This window comes from Gobio gobio (genome assembly GCF_949357685.1).
Source record: "Gobio gobio genome assembly, chromosome: 6".
Lineage (NCBI taxonomy): Eukaryota > Metazoa > Chordata > Actinopteri > Cypriniformes > Gobionidae > Gobio > Gobio gobio.
The window spans coordinates 48650486-48669394 of record NC_137102.1 but is presented as its reverse complement, the minus strand read 5'-3'; the positions used below and the strand labels follow the sequence as shown (position 1 = coordinate 48669394).

Sequence of the window (18909 nt, the reverse complement as noted above, 5' to 3'; positions counted from 1 at the left end):
CTGATAAATCAGATAAATATCTGATCTGTAAAAACACATGAAGTGGACCAGCCTAATAGGCTCAGCAAGATCACTCTTTGGGAAGCTTGAAATATAGGAAGAAAAATATAGATATTGAATTGGGGGGGGGGTTACATGAATGTATCCCTGAACAAAACTGACTGTCTTCAGAATAGTTTCTATGGCATTTTACAGTGGTACCCAAATAAACGCTTGTTTTCCATAAGCACCTCCTACTGTCAGAGAGTGAATTAGCATTTTTATTCAGTCCATCTGTTTTTGTTTTGTGCAGGTGTGTCTTATGTTACAATTTCACAAAGCTAAAGTCAGAGCATTCTGTATTTACTCTAAGTCTTGAAATTATGCAATAATTTAAATAAAAAACAACTGCTCATGCTACATATGTGTATCTTTGTTTGGATCGTAATTAAAATGCAGTGGTTGCCTCACATTTCAAATGGCAATTTTTTTAAGGTCAGTTTGGCCTGTTATAGAGCAAATAAACAACAAATAAATTTGCTTAAATAAAGAAAAGAAAAAAACGACAGATGGTCTCGGAAATAAAAAAAACCTCTGAATCGGCCATGAAAAATCTATAGATAGATCTTGCCTTTCATCAAGGTTGAGGTCAGGGATCTTTGGCTTGAAAAGGTTGGTGACCCCTGCTGTAGAGTAAGAATCCATTTGGGGTATCATGAGATGAATGTCTAAATGTCTTATCTTTTATAGTGATATCCCGACAACCTTGGTTAAGGTTGCCAACCATTCGCAACATTCGTGGGGAGTGCTTGGGAGGCATAGCTGTCTTCCGAGGGCGAAGAGCCTAGAAGAGGCTAACCCACCACACCCAGGTAGGCTTGGTTGTTATCTGAACCGTAGGCCTAGGGGGTATGGTAGTGAACCGAGTAGACCCTGAGATAATTTAATTGAAAAGAGCATATTATACACCTACCTGAATCCTTCTGAATCTTTTACAACAGCTGAGTAATATGAATAGAGGAAGTGGCTCGTAATCAACATAGAGTTCCAATAGAAACCACCCAGAGGGTGTTGCGGCACACATTTAATGACATTAATTTATCACTGTAGTCAGTTTTAAACAGAATCCAAAAATAAAAATCCCTGGTGAAAAGTTGTAATGTTTTTTTATGTCTGTGTGGTGTTTTTAATATGCCAAACCGTCTCGGGTTATGACTATAACCCTTGTTCCCCGAGAAGGGAACGAGACACTGCGTCGTCGAGTGATGACACTCTGGGAACGCCCACAGCGTTACGCATCTGAAGTATGAATGAAATCAAGCCAATCTGATTGGTGGTGCGTCGTGACGTAGTAGATGACGGCATACCCGGAAGATACAAAAAGGAAGCTGATGCAAACACACACTAGCTCTTTTGCGATGAAGCAAGCGCTCTAGCCGTGATAGGTGTGGCGACGAGACGCAGTGTCTCGTTCCCTTCTCGGGGAACAAGGGTTATAGTCAGAACCCAAGACGTTCCCCTTCGAGGGAACTCGCACTGCGTCGTCGAGTGACGACACTCTGGGAACGTTAATACCCACTAGGCCACACCGAAATCACCCCCACATCGCAGTGTGAAGCTGGAAACCCAGGCACACTCAGGACGCAAGAACTCGAGCACCAGGCGTCACCGGGAGGTGCAGACTGTAAAAACGTATGAAGGTGTGCGGGGTGGCCAACCCGGCCGCCTCGCATACCTCTTGAAGCGAGACGCCAGAAAGGAGGGCCACTGATCAAGCCATGCTCCTGGTGGAATGGGCCCTCACGGCCATGGGTGAAGGCAAATTGCGCACCCTATAAGCCGTGGCTATAGCCTGGACGATCCAGTTACTGATCGTCTGAGTTGACGCAGGCAGCCCCTTCTTGGGTGAGCCAAAGCACACCAACAACTGGTCTGACCTTCTCCAATGGGAAGACTTCTCTAGATAAATACTCAGAGCTCTGACTGGGCAGAGCAGATGAAGTCTCCCCTCTTCCGCTGTCAGGTGGGGAGGGGGATGGAAAGCCTGAAGAACCAGAGACCGGGCTCCCTGAGATGGAACCTTGGAAATGTAACCCGGTCTAGGGTGAAGGATGGCCCTTACTCCGCCGGGGGCAAACTCCAGGCAGGTTGGCGTGACCGCCAAGGCCTGGAGATCTCCCACTCTCCTCAGAGAGGTAATGGCGAGGAGAAAGGCCATCTTCAGGCTCAGGTTCTTAGGCTCAGCCAGCTCCAGTGGCTCGAAGGGGGCCTCAGCCAGCCCTTCCAGAACCACCGCCAGGTCCCAGGTTGGGACTCTGGAGCGAGCTACCGGCCTCATCCTCCGAGCCCCACGGAGGAACTGTACAACCAGGTGGTGCTTCCCCAAAGGTCCATCACCTAGAGGTGCGTGGAAAGCCCCAAGGGCAGCCACGTACACCTTCAGGGTGGACGGGGTAAGACCAGCGGAGAAGCGATCTTGGAGGAACTCCAGCACTGAAGCCACTGGGCAGTTAACTGGATCCACCTCACGCTCTCTACACCAAGTGGAAAATACATTCCACTTGAGGCTGTACAGTCTCCTGGTAGAAGGAGCCCTGGAGCTGAGTAAGGTCTCGACTACCTCTGCTGACAGGCCCGCCTCTAGGTACCGAGCCCCCTCAGGGGCCAGACCCAGAGGCTCCACAACTCTGGCCGGGGGTGAAATATTGTGCCCCCTGCCTGAGAGAGCAGATCCCTCCTCAGAGGAACCTGCCACGGAGAGCCGTCTAGCAGAGCTATGATGTCCGAGAACCATACTCGAGTGGGCCACCGGGGTGCTACTAAGAGCAGGCTGATGCCCTCCCGGCGGACCCGCTCCAGAACTCCGGAAATGCGTACAGACGCAGCCTCGGCCACGTCTGCATCATGGCGTCCAGTCCCAATGGGGCTAGATGCCTGAGAGAGAACCACAGTGGACAGTGGGACGTCTCTCGAGACGCGAACAAGTCCACTTCCACTGGGCCGAATCTCTCGCACATGGCCTCCACCACCTCTGGGTGGAGTCGCCACTCCCCGGGCCTCAGCCCCTGCCTCGACAGGATGTCTGCTCCCTGATTTTGGTCCCCGGGAATGTACATCGCCTTGAGGGACGATAACTTCCCCTGGGACCACAGGAGGATTTGATGCGCCAGTCTGCATAGAGGGCGCGACCTCAGACTCCCCTGGTGATTGAGATACGCGACAACCGAAGTGTTGTCTGAGCGTATCAGGACATGGTGGCCGCGGAGGTCCGGGTAAAAGCTCATCAGAGCTTTGTAGACCGCCAGCATCTCCAGGCAGTTGATGTGCCATGACGAATGCCGGGTCTCCCACAGACCTCTCGCAAAGCGGCCTTCCATGACCGCGCCCCAACCAGTGAGGGAGGCATCTGTTGAAATGGCTCTCCGGCAACATGATGCTCCCAGCACTGGCCCCTGGGACAGGAACCAAGGTTTCTGCCATATGACGAGGGAACGAAGGCATCTGCGCGTTACCCTGATCATACGAAACGGATTTCCCCTCGGGGAAAACCCCTTGGCCCTAAGCCACCACTGTAGGGGTCTCATATGCAGCAGGCCAAAAGGTATCACGTTGGACGCTGCTGCCATGAGCCCCAGCAGTCTCTGGAACTGCTTCACAGTGAGGCTGCGGCCTGGCTTCACTCTGGAGACCGTCGCCAGTATGGATTCCACGCGCGCGGGAGACATACGTGCCCGCATCGACGTGGAATCCCATACGACTCCCAGGAATGTGGTCCTCTGGGAGGGCGTCAACACGCTTTTCTACGTGTTGAGTCTCAGCCCCAAGCACCTTATGTGGTATCACCATCGTTCTGGCCAGTATGAGCCAGTCGTCGATGTAATTTAGTATACGGATGCCCTGGAGTCTCAGCGGAGCCAGTGCTGCATCCATACACTTGGTGAAGGTGCGAGGGGAGAGTGCCAGGCCGAAGGGAAGAACCCGATATTGGTACGCTTCGCCCCCGAAAGCGAACCTCAGGAACTTCCTGCGGGTTGGAAGGATGGAAATATGGAAGTATGCGTCCTTTAGATCTATCATGACGAACCAGTCCTCGGACTGGATCTGACTCACGATGGCTGGAATTGTGAGCATCCTGAACCTGAATCTCCTCAGAGACCGATTCAGGAGCCTGAGATCTATTATCGGACGCAACCCACCATCCTTCTTGGGAACTATAAAGTACCGGCTGTAGAACCCGGAGTCTCTGTTTGCCAACGGAACCCGCTCTATGGCTTCCTTGGCTAACTTGGCTAAGCCTGTACTTCTTGTTCCATAATCCGAACCTGCTCTGGGCCGACCACAGTCCGGACCACACCGTTGAACTTCGGGGGAGGAGAACCGAACTGTAGTCTGTAACCCAGCTCTACAGTCTGCAGGACCCATGTAGATACACTCGGAAGGCATGTCCATGCGCCAAGATAATCTACTAAGGGAACCAGCCTCTCGAGGCTGGCCTCGGGTGTCAACCGAGCCTCGTTCCCCTGAAGCGGCTGACCAGCAGGGAGAAGTCGGGAACGATTTTCGGTGGGTGCACACGTTTGCTGTCCAGCCGCAAGTCCTGTTGGAGGCAGCGAAGACAGTACGCGTGTGCGGGAGATCAGTGAGGCCCGAAGCGTCTGTGACGGCGGGAACACAGCACTGATCTCCCAAGAGCTCCGGGGGGAAGACGACCTCGGTCGTTCCATCCCGGGGGGGGGGGGGGGGGGGGGGCTCTCAGCGATCCAGCCGCAGCTAGGACGGTCCTCAGATCGACCTTAGGCTCGGAAGGCTTGCCACGAGAGCACCGCCTCTTTTGCCAAGCTCCCTCAGGAGGGGCGCGAGAAGCAACGCTCTCTTTCTGCACCTGCCGGTGCGAGGAGCTAGTAGACGGCCGAGGCTGTCCCTTTGAGACAGCCTTCCCCGAGGAGCTGGATCGACGAGGGAGATATTGTTGGAAGGCCGCCACCTGCTTTCTCACCTCCTGGAACCTCTCGACGACGGTGTTAACCGCGCCGCCGAAAAGCCCAGAAGGCGAGACCGGGGAATCTAGGAGAAAGTGTTTCTCTCTCTTTTTCATCCCCGACAGGTTTAACCATAAATGTCTCTCCACACACACCATACCCGCCATGGAGCGGTCGATGGAACGGGCCGTCTCCTTGGCGATGCGGAGAGACAAATCGGTGGCCTTCCTTAGTTCGAGGACATCGTCCGGAGACGGGCCCCCGCCCTCGTCGAGCTCCTTGAGGAGGTCGGCCTGGTAGGCCTGCAACACCACCATAGTGTGCAGGCAACTACCAGCCCGCCCAGCCGCCATATATGCCCTCCCTACCAGCGTTGATGTATCGCGCGCTGGTTTGGTGGGCAATACCGGGGTCTTGAGGGACGAAGCGGCCTCGGGAGAGAGGTAGCTCGCGAGAGCTTCCTCTACTCTCTGCAGTGTCCCATAACCCTGTTCGGCCGCCCCCAGTACGTTACCGAAGTCGAGTACTGGAGGGCTGGTGAGTCTGGCCGAATAGGGTTTATCCCAGGACCTACACAACTCATTGTGTAGGTCCGGGAAAAAAGGCAGACCCCGGCGTGGAGGTTGAGGCCTGCGCCTGAAGAACCGTTCATCCAGCTTACTGGGCGGCTGGATTTCCGGTTCTTCCTGTGGCCAATCGATGTTTAACTTGGCCACGGCGCGGGTCAAAACCTCCACTAGCTCCTCTGGAGCGGGTGCGTGAAGCGATGGCTCAGGCTCCACTGCACCCGCCTCGACGCTCAGCACATCCGACTCCTCGGAGCCAGATAGCTAAAAACGCCGGGTTCTCCGCCCCGCGGGAAGAAGCCGCATCGCGGGCTTCCACACGGGCCGGGAGAACATCGGAGTCCTCGGACAAGGATAGGGAAAGTGCCTCAGCAGTCCCATATCCTGTCACGAGGTCCCGCTGCGAGCCCCATGATCTACGGCGCCGCTGTGCCTCAGCAATAGCGGGCCCAGAACCCTGGGGCTCGCGGGCTTGGCCGGTCTCATTGAACACGGCCAGCCGTGAGCGCAATACCTTGAGCGGCAGCTTTTCACACTCGCTACCGCCCTAGCGTGCTGCACGCCCAGGCATTGCACACACAAAAGGTGTGTGTCCGTGCCCGAAATGAATCGCGGACACGGGTGCACACACCTCGTGAACTGTTGCTCACTAGCCATCTTTGGATACAATATTTGTGACAAAACAACACCAAATAGACAGACAATTTCACATATAGCGCTTCGCTGAAGAGCAAAAAAGCTAGTGTGCGTTTGCATCAGCTACCTTTTTGTATCTTCCGGGTATGCCGTCATCTACTACGTCACGACGCACCACCAATCAGATTGGCTTGATTTCATTCACACTTCAGATGCGTAACACTGTGGGCGTTCCCAGAGTGTCGTCACTCGACCACGCAGTGCGAGTTCCCTCGAAGGGGAACATGTGTACATTCAACAGTAAACACTATAGTAGGGATGCAACGATTAACCGGTTTCACGATTAACCTCGCTTAAAAACGTCACGGTTAATGAATCGGAAAGGTTCCACTACACCGCGTTTCTGTTGTACGGAATGAAAACAAGGTTACACCAGCGGCGTGCCAGTTTAAGTGACGTGCTTATCGGAGACACGGAGGCTACTGCTTTACTACCGTAGATTAACTATGGCAGAGGGATGCAGCACCTGCGGGATCATCACCCAGCTTTGCACGCTGGCTCAATTAAAGGTAATACATAATAACTGAGTAAAAATGGCGTGGCAAATTACTTAATGAAACATTGCGTTGAATATTGTATGAATATCTGAACATGTAATACATAGAAAGAAAGAACGAACGTTCAAAGAGTCTCTGCTTTGAAACATAAAAATCTGTTTTATTCTAGCTTAAAGGGGCTATATGCAACTTTTTCCCCAAAATAAACGTAACAATAGCCTTTTTATTTTACCATTTATGACTCAAACATCTCCTGATGAGCATACTGACACCTTGTCCACTCACAGTGGGTGCACCTATAAGCCTGTATCCTATTTTTCCTATTTTCTGTCGGGTCGTTTTTTTCCCGCGCTGTCTGCGGATGTGACGTCACCTACGCTGCGAGAGCGAGCAGAAAATAAGAGCAGTTCTGTTTTTTGGCCACAGGTGTCAGTCGCAAGTTTAAATTTCAGAAAAACGCATATAGCCCCTTTAATGCAATCCTTTTTAATCAACACTTGAATGTGGGCATGTCTCATTAAAAAAAGCAACATTTTGAGCGTTTTTGTCAAAGACTACATACAGATCAGATTCAGAGCGATGATCAAATGCAGATGGAGTAGATAGAGTCCAATAACACCCCAGAGCTTCACGGTCCTGTAGCTCATCCTGGCATTTTATTCAGTAACATTAGGACGTTTTGATTTAGATGCTGTTTAATGTTGATGCTTAAAGGAACTGTATGTAAGAAATGTATTTCAATTAATCATAAAATGGCCCTGATATGTCACTAGACATTAAGAAATCATGTTCATTTCAAATATTTATATCACTGACAACGGTTGTCCGGCCAAGATATTGTCATTTTAAAAGGGAAGTTGCAGCCCTCAACTGATGTTGATGTTGACATGTTGTGTTTTGGCCTGAAGCGCCACCCTCCACCTGTCTACCAATCACGAAGTCAGTAGTGTTTCTGCATTCGGGTGGCCAGCTCTGCTCTAGTTACAACAGCTGCAGCTACAAACTTTTTGGATAAACAATGTCTAACTTTACGAAACCTAAACAACCTCATTATGAATCAGAAAAACGTTGTGACAGTGTCTGAAATAAAACAAGGATTTGAGATGCCTTTGAAAGATAGAGACGGCTGAAACTGAGAATAATTTGAAGACTGATGCCAACGTTGCTAATTTTCTCCTGGACAGGTAAGGTTCATCTATGTTTGGCTAACTTGTACTTAATGTAAATGGACATTTCAAATATTCATGACAGTTGAACAAAGTTATGCATGTTCGTGCAAAGTAACGTTAGGTTAGCGCAGATGGAGGAGGTGGGTCATTTAATTGAAAAGGTAACGTTAAGGAATTGTTTGGTAAATAAAAACGGCGAGTCGTCATTGCTAACATTAGTAATGCATTATCAGAGCCCGTCAATGAGATGACTACATATTAATGACAATAAAAGTTCAGTTTATTCCCCCTAAAGTTAATATTAGTTTTATATTAATAATAATAATACTTAAATATTATAGAAATATAATTGTTAATGTAATCAAATATTGAAAATCAACTTAAGTCATTACTCATAGTCATTTAGTTATTAAGTCCAGTCAAAGTTCATCTTTGTATGGATTATTTATTTTCATTTTTCTTATGCTCTTTTAGCATAAGACTGGTGGTGCTTTAGCTGCAGTTCAACAACCAACTGTTGCAGAATCCTTTTTTACCATAATTTCCAAGTTCTCTACCCCAAGTCCAAAAGGAATGTAGATTTTGATGATTATTTTGTGCTGTAGTTTTTGGCTACTGTGTTCTTTCTATTTCAAAAGTCAGCAATAAATAACACTTTAAAATCTAACGAGTGTTCATGTGGTTTTATACATTAGTAGTTTTGTAAAAAATTAATGAATGCATAATAATCGTGATAATCGTGAAACTCTGATTATTCCTCAGACTATAATTGTACCAACTAAATCTATAATCGTTGCATCCCTACACTATAGCTGAGTTTTTTCTCCTTAAAACTGCAAAGACAGTCTCAAAAATGTGGTTTGAACCCGCCCCTCTCTCCTACTGTCACAAACTTGTAACCAATCCCATCAATGTGCAGACAGGGCTTTTTCTATCAGTATTTCTAAGGATGCTGATTTTTAGAAGGCATCTGTCTGACTGAGATGGTGAACGGGAACATGGTTTGTGCAACATTAGAAACACATTATTAGCTGTTCTTTGATGACATAGTAAAGCAAAAGGCTAATCATATAAATTACCGTAATGTGTTGACTTTTATTCCAATTCTGAGTGGATTATAATTTAGAAAGTGCACAAAGACAGTTCCCTTCATAATCACTAAAAAGCTGTCACTCATCTCAGTTTATTGCGATCTCACAAAGTTCCGTTATAATCAATAAAGCTGTCTACACTGCACAAAGAATCTCTTATTTACAATGTGTCTACACTTTGTTAATTCGCTCCTCGTCTTCTTCTTCTGAAATTATTTTCACAGGAAGAGATGTTTTTTAAAAATATGTCAATTTTGATTATCACAGATGAATTTTAAGGAATAAAATTATTGGCATTATGGAAAAAAATAATAGTTTCAGACTCAAAATATTCTGAATATCTCCTCACCTTTTGAACTGCGCAAGGTTCTCCTATATTTCGGACACTATGTTCTTGGGCCAAAAGGTCTCTAAGATGTTCATTTACCTGCATTGGAAAATGAACACATGTACAATAAGCATGTAGCCTACATAGGGACACACAAGAACAAATAAACACAGATTAATTTCACACACACATTTTTCTGTGCATTCTGCTAACAGACTCATTTACACACATTTTAGAAATAAACTGTCCATTCATATTTTTATTGACATTATGATCAAAATGAATGTTTTTATGGTTAAATGGTTAAATAATGGCTTTCAAGAAAACTTTTGAGACGCCTGGGCAAGGTATATAGTTGATTTAAGGAAACAATGCCCAGATGTGTGCAATTATGAATTATCCTGTGGTGTAGAGTAATGGGCCTCTGAAACAGTGAATTACTGTGTGTGAATTTAACTCAAATATGTCTTTGTTTTTACTTGTCTTGTCAGCTGCATGCTTAGTAACAGGGATGGACAGAGCTTAGAGTCGTTTCATACTCCACCAGAGGTAAGATAAACAACAGAACATACTATTTTGATATTCTACTTCCTACAAAAGAAAGGTTAAGATTTTAGTTTACAGCATGATGTTAAAGTCAAGTCAACTTTATTTATACGTATAGCACTTTTTACAATGCAGATTTTTTTCAAAGCAGCTTCACAGTGTTAAACAGGAAAATAATACAACAGAATTTTATTCAGCCGTACAGCCGCTCCGGAGAAAACAGTGATGTCATCAGCTCATTACAATAATCATACAGTGACAATGTGGGCATTAGATCAGTAATTAGATCAGTAATTTAGTTGATATGGTTAATTTAGTTTACTAATTAGATTTATTTGGATATTTAGTTGAAAATTTAAACACAATTAAAGCTGCGAGCAGCGATGACGGGCCCAAGCCGGTGGCACCGCCACGCCGGTGGCATCAGCTTAACTGTGCACGGCAGGCAATATGCATTTAAACAGGAGAATATTTTAGAATCGCTCGAATATGCCACATTTACCGCAGCAACTGGTGCCACTATCACCACAAGCCACACCCATGATGTAATTTAAATCTAGATTAATTTTAATATCATAGGATAAAATAAATAAAAGTTATATTTTCCTGCTCAAAATTTTGTAAGTCCAGAAGGCCAGTATTTAATTCAAGGTGTTTGTAGTTCTTTTTTACTTATTCACACTAAAGTAGGGATGAAACGGTATGGAAATTTAACATCACGATTATAGTGACCCAAATTATCACGGTTATCAATATTATCACGGTTTTGTTCAAACAAGATGAAAGTGTTCAAAAAGAACAGATGCACACACTTAAAACATTTCAACAAGTTTTATATTTGAAATTAAACAAACAACAAATAACTAAAGCAGCTCTAAGCACTTTTTTAAGCTAGATTCTGTGGGATTTCTTTACTTAATGGCCGTCGTCAATAGCAACGCATAACGCATAAATAATAATAATTTGTCGTAAATATAATCTCTAATATTATCTCTGTAAATATATTCTCAATAAATATTCTCATCAGTGTTCAGCTACGATGCATTTAAATCAAGCATATTTTGTGTTAGAGCCCAAACAGTATCCAAGTGAAATAATGCATATCCATATTTCCATATGATTTGACAGTTTATTTTATTAAATATCAAAATGTGTGCATCATACCTGACACCTAGATGAACACTTTACAGTCAGTTTTATGACTGTCATTCTCTTTAAATGCTAGTGAAGTTTGGTAACGTTATACACGTTTCAATGTTGTATGTAACTTTGCAGACGGTCCCTAACTTCGCCAGCGTTATGCCAGTCATATCAGATGCGCTGTGGTTCTGCTGTGTTTTTTTTAAACCATTTTACCTAAATCACCAAAATAATAAATGTTATATTTACCCATGGCCTTCCCTGTTATACAGAAATGTAATAGTTATCAAACCTTCCTTAACTGCATAAATAATAAATGAAATATAGATGAATCATCATTAAAGCTACAATTTTCTCTGTTCCCGTTGTTCTTTGATGAACATTAATGACAGGCATCATCAGTGCTCCTGTCACTTTAAGAACAACCGCGGATCTCACGCGCGGTCCCGCGCATCTCATTTCCTCACAACTCTTTAAAGTTCATTTAAGACGTTATTTAACTAATTTAAGACTCCTAATATGAGAATACTCAAAATCCTCTGTGTTATTGTTTGTTCAAGAGCAAAAGAGAACTCGATGTGAGCAGGAAACTGACGCGAGTCTATCTATGCGTCGAGTGTGTGTGTGTGTGTGTGTGTGTGTGTGTGTGTGTGTGTGTGTGTGTGTGTGTGTGTGTGTGTCAGTGTCCCTTGATTAGCTGACATGAGACGCATCCACACAGATAGGACACTGACACACACACACACACACACACACACACACACACACACACACACACACACACACACACACAGCATACCAGCATAGCCATACAGTTTAAGTTCACCTACACTTTATATTAATAAAAAGGTTTACAGTGCAAATACTGTTGTTGCATATACTGTGCATAAAATTTGAAAACATTTGCAAAAAACACCACTGTATCATTAATTTTTTTTAAACCTTTAAGTAACCATTTTTTAAACATCTATAAACATTACTTTTACATAGATAGACGGACCAGATATTCCTAACACTTTGGGAATACTTAAGGGTTACTAGTTGTTTTGTAAACTGTCTATAAACATTATCTGGATGGTTATTATAAAGTTGCAACCGATGACTATAATACCTTGTTAAATAGTTAATAAACAGTACCAGTAAAACGTGGGCAGTACCAGTAAAACATGTAAACAGTACCAGTCAAACATGTGGGTTGTCCTGATACTGTACTTCAAAATGTAACAGTGTAAAAATTGCCACAGAATAAAGTAATTGTTCAAGATCTATTGGTAACTCATAAAAATAATGTCATATTTGCATAAACTGTCACTACCGTATATATCCCGACACTAGCACATTAAGATAAGCTATGAAAAAAATCATGTTCCTCTGCCTCTTTCTGGTTAAATAATGTTTATAATAATTGTTAATATCCCAGATAGCAATGAGTCGGCGGACCACCGGCGGTGATCCGGCGGCTGTAGAAGCGTCAGAATTGCGTAATCGCAAACACGTTTGACGGCGCACCGCCGGCGGCAGCCGCTTTTTAAAAGCGGCAGCCGGCTTCCTACCGCCTTCGTACCGCCGCCGGCCCGCAGGCAAACCGCCGTTCCGCCGCCTTTATACCAGAAGGCGGCCCGGCGGAGGCAAACGCTTTTTTCGAACGATCTGCCTCCGCTTATTGTGTAATAAATAATATATATATTTATTTATTATTCATATATTTGTAACATGCAGTTTATGATGGATAATAATTGAACAAACCAGATAAATTCCCATTTGGCATTTTTATTCCACATTTCAAAGTACATTAACTATCAATGATACAAGATAATATAAATTAAATATAACAGACAATAAATAAGCTTAAATAGGCCTATAAATAACAAAAAACATTTTTACTAAAGAACCTGCATGTTTCCAATTAAATTTTGGTTTAAAAAAAAAAAAAACAGCCTTACAAGCAAATTATAACACTTACAATATTTGTTAATAACAAATAGGTCAGCTCTGGGATGAAAAGAATTACCATTAAATATTATATCAAATAATGAGGATATTTGGTACCAAAGAATGTGCAGGATACCAAATAAATCGAGGTATAACATCACATTTAACAAGCCATTTCTAACAATAGCATAAATGGTAATAATTTAGAGTAAAGCTCTGGAGAAGAATAGAACAGTAGTAGAACAGAACATTATAACAAGCCTGACTATGGGTTCTCCGGTTTTCCCCGACCTCCAGAATGAGGCAGCGCAAATTGGCTTATCTTCAGTGATTTCTTGTGCGCCTATATAAAGGACAAACAACCTCGCCATCCCATATCTATCCAAGGAGCTGCCTTCAAGGCAGGGTCACAGGGAATAAAAAAAAAGTAATTTCCACAGTGAACAGTGTGGATTGGGTGAGTGTAGCCTGAAACTTCTGGCTTCTTTAGGGGTCTTGATGTTACTGACTGCAGGATAAAGAAAGGGTTCCAGGTGTCAGTAGTCAGCCTAGGTGTAAGAGGTCGGCTGTGGGTCCCTCTCAGCTGTGCGGCGTCTTTTTCCACCTTCACGATCAGATGCTCCTTTCAGGTAACGCATAGCGCTAACCTGGACCGCCTCATCAGTGGCATCCTGGGTTGCCGGGTTCTTCCGGATGGCTCCTGTAGAAAATACAGATCTGTCATTCCATGTGAATGTCATAAGGCCACACACATCTACTTAAATATATAACAAATTTATATATTTATATATATATTACTTTGAACAATGGTCTTCAGGAACATGTCTCTAAAACATGCTTTATCCCCTACACCCGTCCAGGTTGTATTAATGGAAAGGTGATTAGAGAAGATACTCTAAAGCATTCGCCACACGGTTGTCTTTAGGTCCCTCCCACATTTGATTGCCAAAAACCGAAGCTGAAAATACAAAAAAGTGTTACAAATTACATATCTCTGAAGCTTCTCATACATAAATATAAAAATGTGACAGGCTGTGATTCAGACTGTAGAATATGCAGTGTACAATCTTAAATTTTACTTTTTAGATTACCCTACAGCATTATAAACAAAATCAGCACACTTACTGGAGCTCTTTATCCTGCCTCAAACTGTTGTCAAGCAACGCCAAATGGGTTGTCTAGGGGGAGTAACAGACCCCCTGGCAGGGATAACTCTCCAAAAGACACATTGGCACTGAAATGTTGCAGCATAGTGTCCATTTTGTTGTCCATGCTATGCACAACATCGCCAAACTCTCCAAGACGTCGCAGCATTAGGGTCTGATCTGCACCTACAGGGGTTCACAGAATAAAAGAATAAAGCAGTCAGTCCTGGTCCCTCAACTACTAAACTATGACATTTACAACTAGGTCTACTACATGTACAGGTGGCCCCAGTGGGAATTAAACCAACAACCACAGGTGTTGTTTGCAAGTTGTACCTGATTGCCCAGTACGAGCAAACGTCGTCAACATTGTCCCAACTTGCTTCACCTGCTCATGAAGTGAGCCGCTGTCATCCGAAGCTACAAAATGAAAGGCATTTGGTAATTTTGGACCTACATCACAGTCAAAAAAGTAAAATTTAAGAAAGAGTGCATGTTCTCACCTGCTCGTGCATTGCTTTCCCTCAGGGCTTGGTTCTCATTCTGGAAATCTACATAAAAAATATTTTATTTTAATTATATATATATATATATATATATATATATATATATATATATATATATATATATATATATATATATATATATATATATATATATAACAACAACTACAGGCACAATTTTCCATACTGTTAAAGTTTCCAACATCTGCAATTTCCTGTTTGTCCATCTCAACTCCTTTCAATATTCTTCTCCTTATAGCCCAGTAACTAGACATTGTGACTAACAATTTATTTACCTTGAAAGCCGAAACGATTGTCCAACAATAGGTCTCTTGGATGAAGATAACCGATTGTGCTCTGGTCAAGGTATCTGCAAGAAAATGTGAACAAAACCGCATTGTTAACGTTAAATACAGAATATACAGTAGCTATGCTGTGGGGGGAAAAACTGGTCAGCCAAATGTGGAACAGTAAAATGTATTCATTCAGTGTAGTGATTCAAGTAAACTGCATTGTCCTCAAACATAATAAGTACAGCAGTTCAGAGAAATAACTCATAAATGACCTTAAATGCTAGAAGAACAGTAGCAACACAGCACATGTTAGCTAACACTTGCTAAAACTGACCTAACGTTAGCAGCATGCTTGTTCGGACTAACAAAATAATTTAAATAACCTATATACATCATTCTGTTTTGTTAGAAAACACCAAAAGTTAAACTTAAGTCTTTCTAGATGTAAAGCTTTGGCTAACTTACCTACAGTAGCTAGATACATTTTAACATGTAGAACATGCTTGAACTCAGTGTGTAAAAAAGGCGAAACAGCACGTGTTAGCTAACACTGTGTATTGTGCACTATATCAGCGTGCGTGTCTGAACAAACTAATTAAAACAACCTACCGGTATAGCTATACATCAAAAATGAACATAATATTGTGTGACACAAAAAGGAAACATGTACTTACTTAAACGCTCGTAGTCGAGGATATTTTCTGATCTCCTCTCTTCAAATACTAAAACCATGTGATGAGCGGCCGCTGTTGGTAAATCTGTATGTTTTACCGGTTTGTCTTCCGTCTTTTTTAAGTATACTGCCCCTCTCGGCCGGTGGAGGTACTTCTCTGTTTTTTTTTATTTTATTTTTATTTAAATTAGTACATGTATAGACAAGTACAATACAAAAAGTACAATGAGAGAAAAATAAAAATAATAAAGCATTGTGGTACAGTTCCGAATATGTAGAACAAAGAATAACAACAAATGTAACACTGTATATAAAATAAATAATAAAAATAAGAATTCTGAGATAGAAAATACTTTATAATATTAAGGCAGTCACATGAAATTGAAAAGCTTTCAGGTTTCTGTTTTTGTAAGCTTTTTGTTTTGCGACCTCATGTTTGAGAGGGTTTCAAATATTGTAAAAATCAGCTTTATAAGAGGTAATATTAGAGGGCTTCTTTTGAGTTATTCTTGTCTTATGAATGTAGAATTTTTCCTAAATAATTAATAATATATTTTTGTTTTTCAGAAAAATATGGGTTTTGAAAACAAAGTAAAATGTCATGAAGTTAGTTCTAATTTTTTGTCATGTCTATTTTAAAGTCAGTCCAAAAAGAAATAGAAAAAAGGCCAATACAAAAATAAGTGTTATCCTAAAATGAACTTTCAAACTTTCTTAACCCTCCTATTATGCTAAAAAAAAAAAAAGTATTAGCCTACATCCATTATGGGTCAAATTGACCAACACTGTTTAAACACACTCGACATGCAAATAATCAAGTGAAAATTTAAATGTAATTTCCTAAACCTAACCTTATCATGGAATCAAGAGTCAAGAATCTGTTATAAACCCTAATGGCTTTGGAGCAAAAAAAACTAATATTTGATATAATTCACATATAGGCTATTATGATTTTATAATCGCTTCAAATGTGAGAACTAGTTAAAATGCTGTCAGTTCCACTCTATTTCCCAACAAGCCAAACATAGCCAACGTGGCTGGTCGAATTTGAGAGTAGAAATCCTTGTATTTCACAGCGGCTTGCCGCCAGCCGGCCGCGGTCCATTAGGCGGAGGCAACCGCCAGAGAAAATGAAGCCGGCGGCCCGCCGGCTAGTCGGCCGCGGCATCTCGCAAGAAATGGGAGTGACGTATTCGGCGGCAAACGTTTCATCACCGCCAGCGGGACGCACCTATAGCCGACAGCTTAGGGCCGGCGGCAAAAAGAAGCCGTGCCGATATTTTTTGCTATCTGGGATAGCATGCTATATTAACTATTCCAGGTTATTTATGCATAGCATAAATAATAGTTAGTATAGCATGCTATGCCACTTTCATCAAAACCTATTACAAAGCTATAGCAATCTCATGTCATTCCGTCTTTTCGAAAAAAAAGTTGCACTAACTGTTCGTTACAAGCAGCATTTGCCGTCAGGCAGGTAACGATAGCTAACATAAACATATTTTTGCTAGCCTACCTGCTGCAAACTTACACTTTTTTTGTACAAGACAAGTAGAGCTATTTTATCCAGTGTAATTTATCACATACCACTATCTTGTTTTTTCTTATCCTCCTCTTCCTTTCTCTATTTTCTTTTCTGGCTTCCTGAAGCATAAAATTCCGCTTAAAATCCGAAGATTTTGTATTTTGCCGCAGCAGAGATCGCGTGGTTGGCTGGCTGCTGTCAGCGACTTCTGAGAGGGGCCCCTTAAGGGGGATCCCGATAGCAGTGTCATTGCACTTTACTGCATTGACTATCAATGGGGCGCTCACACAGTTTGTCGTTTCATTTTATTCTTAACCTGTCGCTGTCTTGGGGCCCCAGGCCAGCTCGAGGCCCCAAGCAATTGCTTGGTTTGCCTGCCTTGTCGCGACGGGCCTGCACACACACACACACACACACACACACACACACACACACACACACACACACACACACACACACACACACACACACACACACACACACACACACACACACACACACACACACACACACACACACACACACACACACACACACACACAGAAAGAGAGTTTAAAAAATAACACAACACTGCCACCCTTTAGTGAGGGGAGGGCAGACAGAGAATAAATATTCAGAAGAAATATATTAAATAAAATAAATATATTGATCTGAAAAATAGTATGATTATTTTAAAGCTATTTGGTTACATTTTAATAAAACATTGTTTTAGTATGTTTTTAAACACACACACATACACGTTGTAATACCAGTGTAATACCCATGTCATTATACAAATTTGTGTCCTCATAAATCACAAACAAGAGAGAGAGAGAGAGAGAGAGAGAGAGAAACAAGTTTTTTTTTTATCCTGCTTCAAAACTAATACAATGCTGCCATCTTGTGTTCATTGAGGGGAGAGCAGCAGACAGAGAATTTCTGTTCCCCTTTTTTGTCCTTATTTAATCCCTCGCCATGGAAACACCGTTTGAGATATCCAATATCCGTTCACATTTTAGCATCTTCAGTATCTTTGTTTCATGTTGACCGAGTTTGGTGGAGATTGAATAAAACGCCTACGAGGAGAACGTAAAAACTCAGACCCCGATTTAACCAAAAATTTACCTTCAAACCAAAATATCTGACTTCCTGTTGGTCGGAGCTAATGACTGTAAATTAGAAAGTTGTCCGGCTCGATGAGGTCAATATATATACTGAGTTTGGTGATTGTAGATGAAACGAAGCCCTTCACTTTTGTCAAAAGGTGGCGCTAGAGAGCCCCTCATCCCCGCCCGTTTCTGAGGCTTTGTCCATGTGTACTGACTGACATCTCTGATGCGTGTGTTGAGTTTCAAGCAGTTTCAAGCAATTTCAAGCATGCTAAGAGCCTCAGAACAGCCAAAAGATTATTAAACTTTGACACGTTGCCATGGCAACAGTATTTGAAATTTCAGGAATCCATTTCATACGTCTCTATCTCTCATGTTTTCACATTATACTGATGAAGTTTGAAGTAAATGGGGTGAAAATAAGATGGTGATTCAAAGCATTTTTGAAAGTGACACACTTCCTGCTGCCAGTTGGTGGCGCTATAACTTTGACTCACAAAAGTCATATCCATGTGATCGGCCTCTTACAACAAACACACAGCTGAAGTTTCATCCAAATCAGTCAATGTTTGCACAAGTTATAACACACTTCCTGTTTCCCTTTTCTCGCCATAAATTCGTTGCTTCGCCACGGCCACACCATTTGAGATATCAAAAATCCGCTCGCAATTTAGCATCCTGGATATGTTCTCTTCATGCTGACCGAGTTTGGCGATGATCGAAACAATGGCCTCGGAGGAGTATATTAAATTCCAGAGC

At 42.9% G+C, this 18909-nt stretch overlaps 2 protein-coding genes and 1 long non-coding RNA gene across 7 annotated transcripts in view; 1 reads left to right on the top strand and 2 right to left on the bottom strand.

The window, feature by feature from the left end:
• The window catches only part of camsap2b (calmodulin regulated spectrin-associated protein family, member 2b), a 123758-nt gene that overhangs the window by 62801 nt on the left and 42048 nt on the right, over window positions 1-18909 (bottom strand). For 2 of the 4 annotated variants that reach the window (XM_079818958.1, XM_079818957.1), the window contains exon 4: window positions 9327-9404. The exons of the other annotated variants lie outside the window; for them this stretch is intronic. In XM_079818958.1, the coding sequence (XP_079675084.1) occupies window positions 9327-9404 (78 nt within the window). The remainder of the gene's footprint in view (window positions 1-9326; window positions 9405-18909) is intronic. 4 annotated transcript variants of the gene reach the window in all.
• The window catches only part of LOC307127613 (sterile alpha motif domain-containing protein 9-like), a 62672-nt gene that overhangs the window by 34400 nt on the left and 9363 nt on the right, over window positions 1-18909 (top strand). Inside the window, exons 3-4 of the mRNA XM_079818956.1 lie at window positions 730-851; window positions 9797-9854. The gene's annotated coding sequence lies outside the window, so the exon portion shown is untranslated. The remainder of the gene's footprint in view (window positions 1-729; window positions 852-9796; window positions 9855-18909) is intronic.
• On the bottom strand, window positions 12743-15657 carry LOC307127618. Of its 2 annotated transcripts, XR_013816662.1 has the most exons (7): window positions 15539-15657; window positions 14868-14941; window positions 14572-14619; window positions 14405-14488; window positions 14049-14254; window positions 13722-13881; window positions 12743-13623 (listed from the first exon to the last, which is right to left on the bottom strand). It is a non-coding gene; the product is annotated as an uncharacterized lncRNA (long non-coding RNA). The 2 variants fall into 2 exon arrangements; XR_013816663.1 differs by lacking the exon at window positions 15539-15657 and having other exon boundaries at window positions 14868-15054.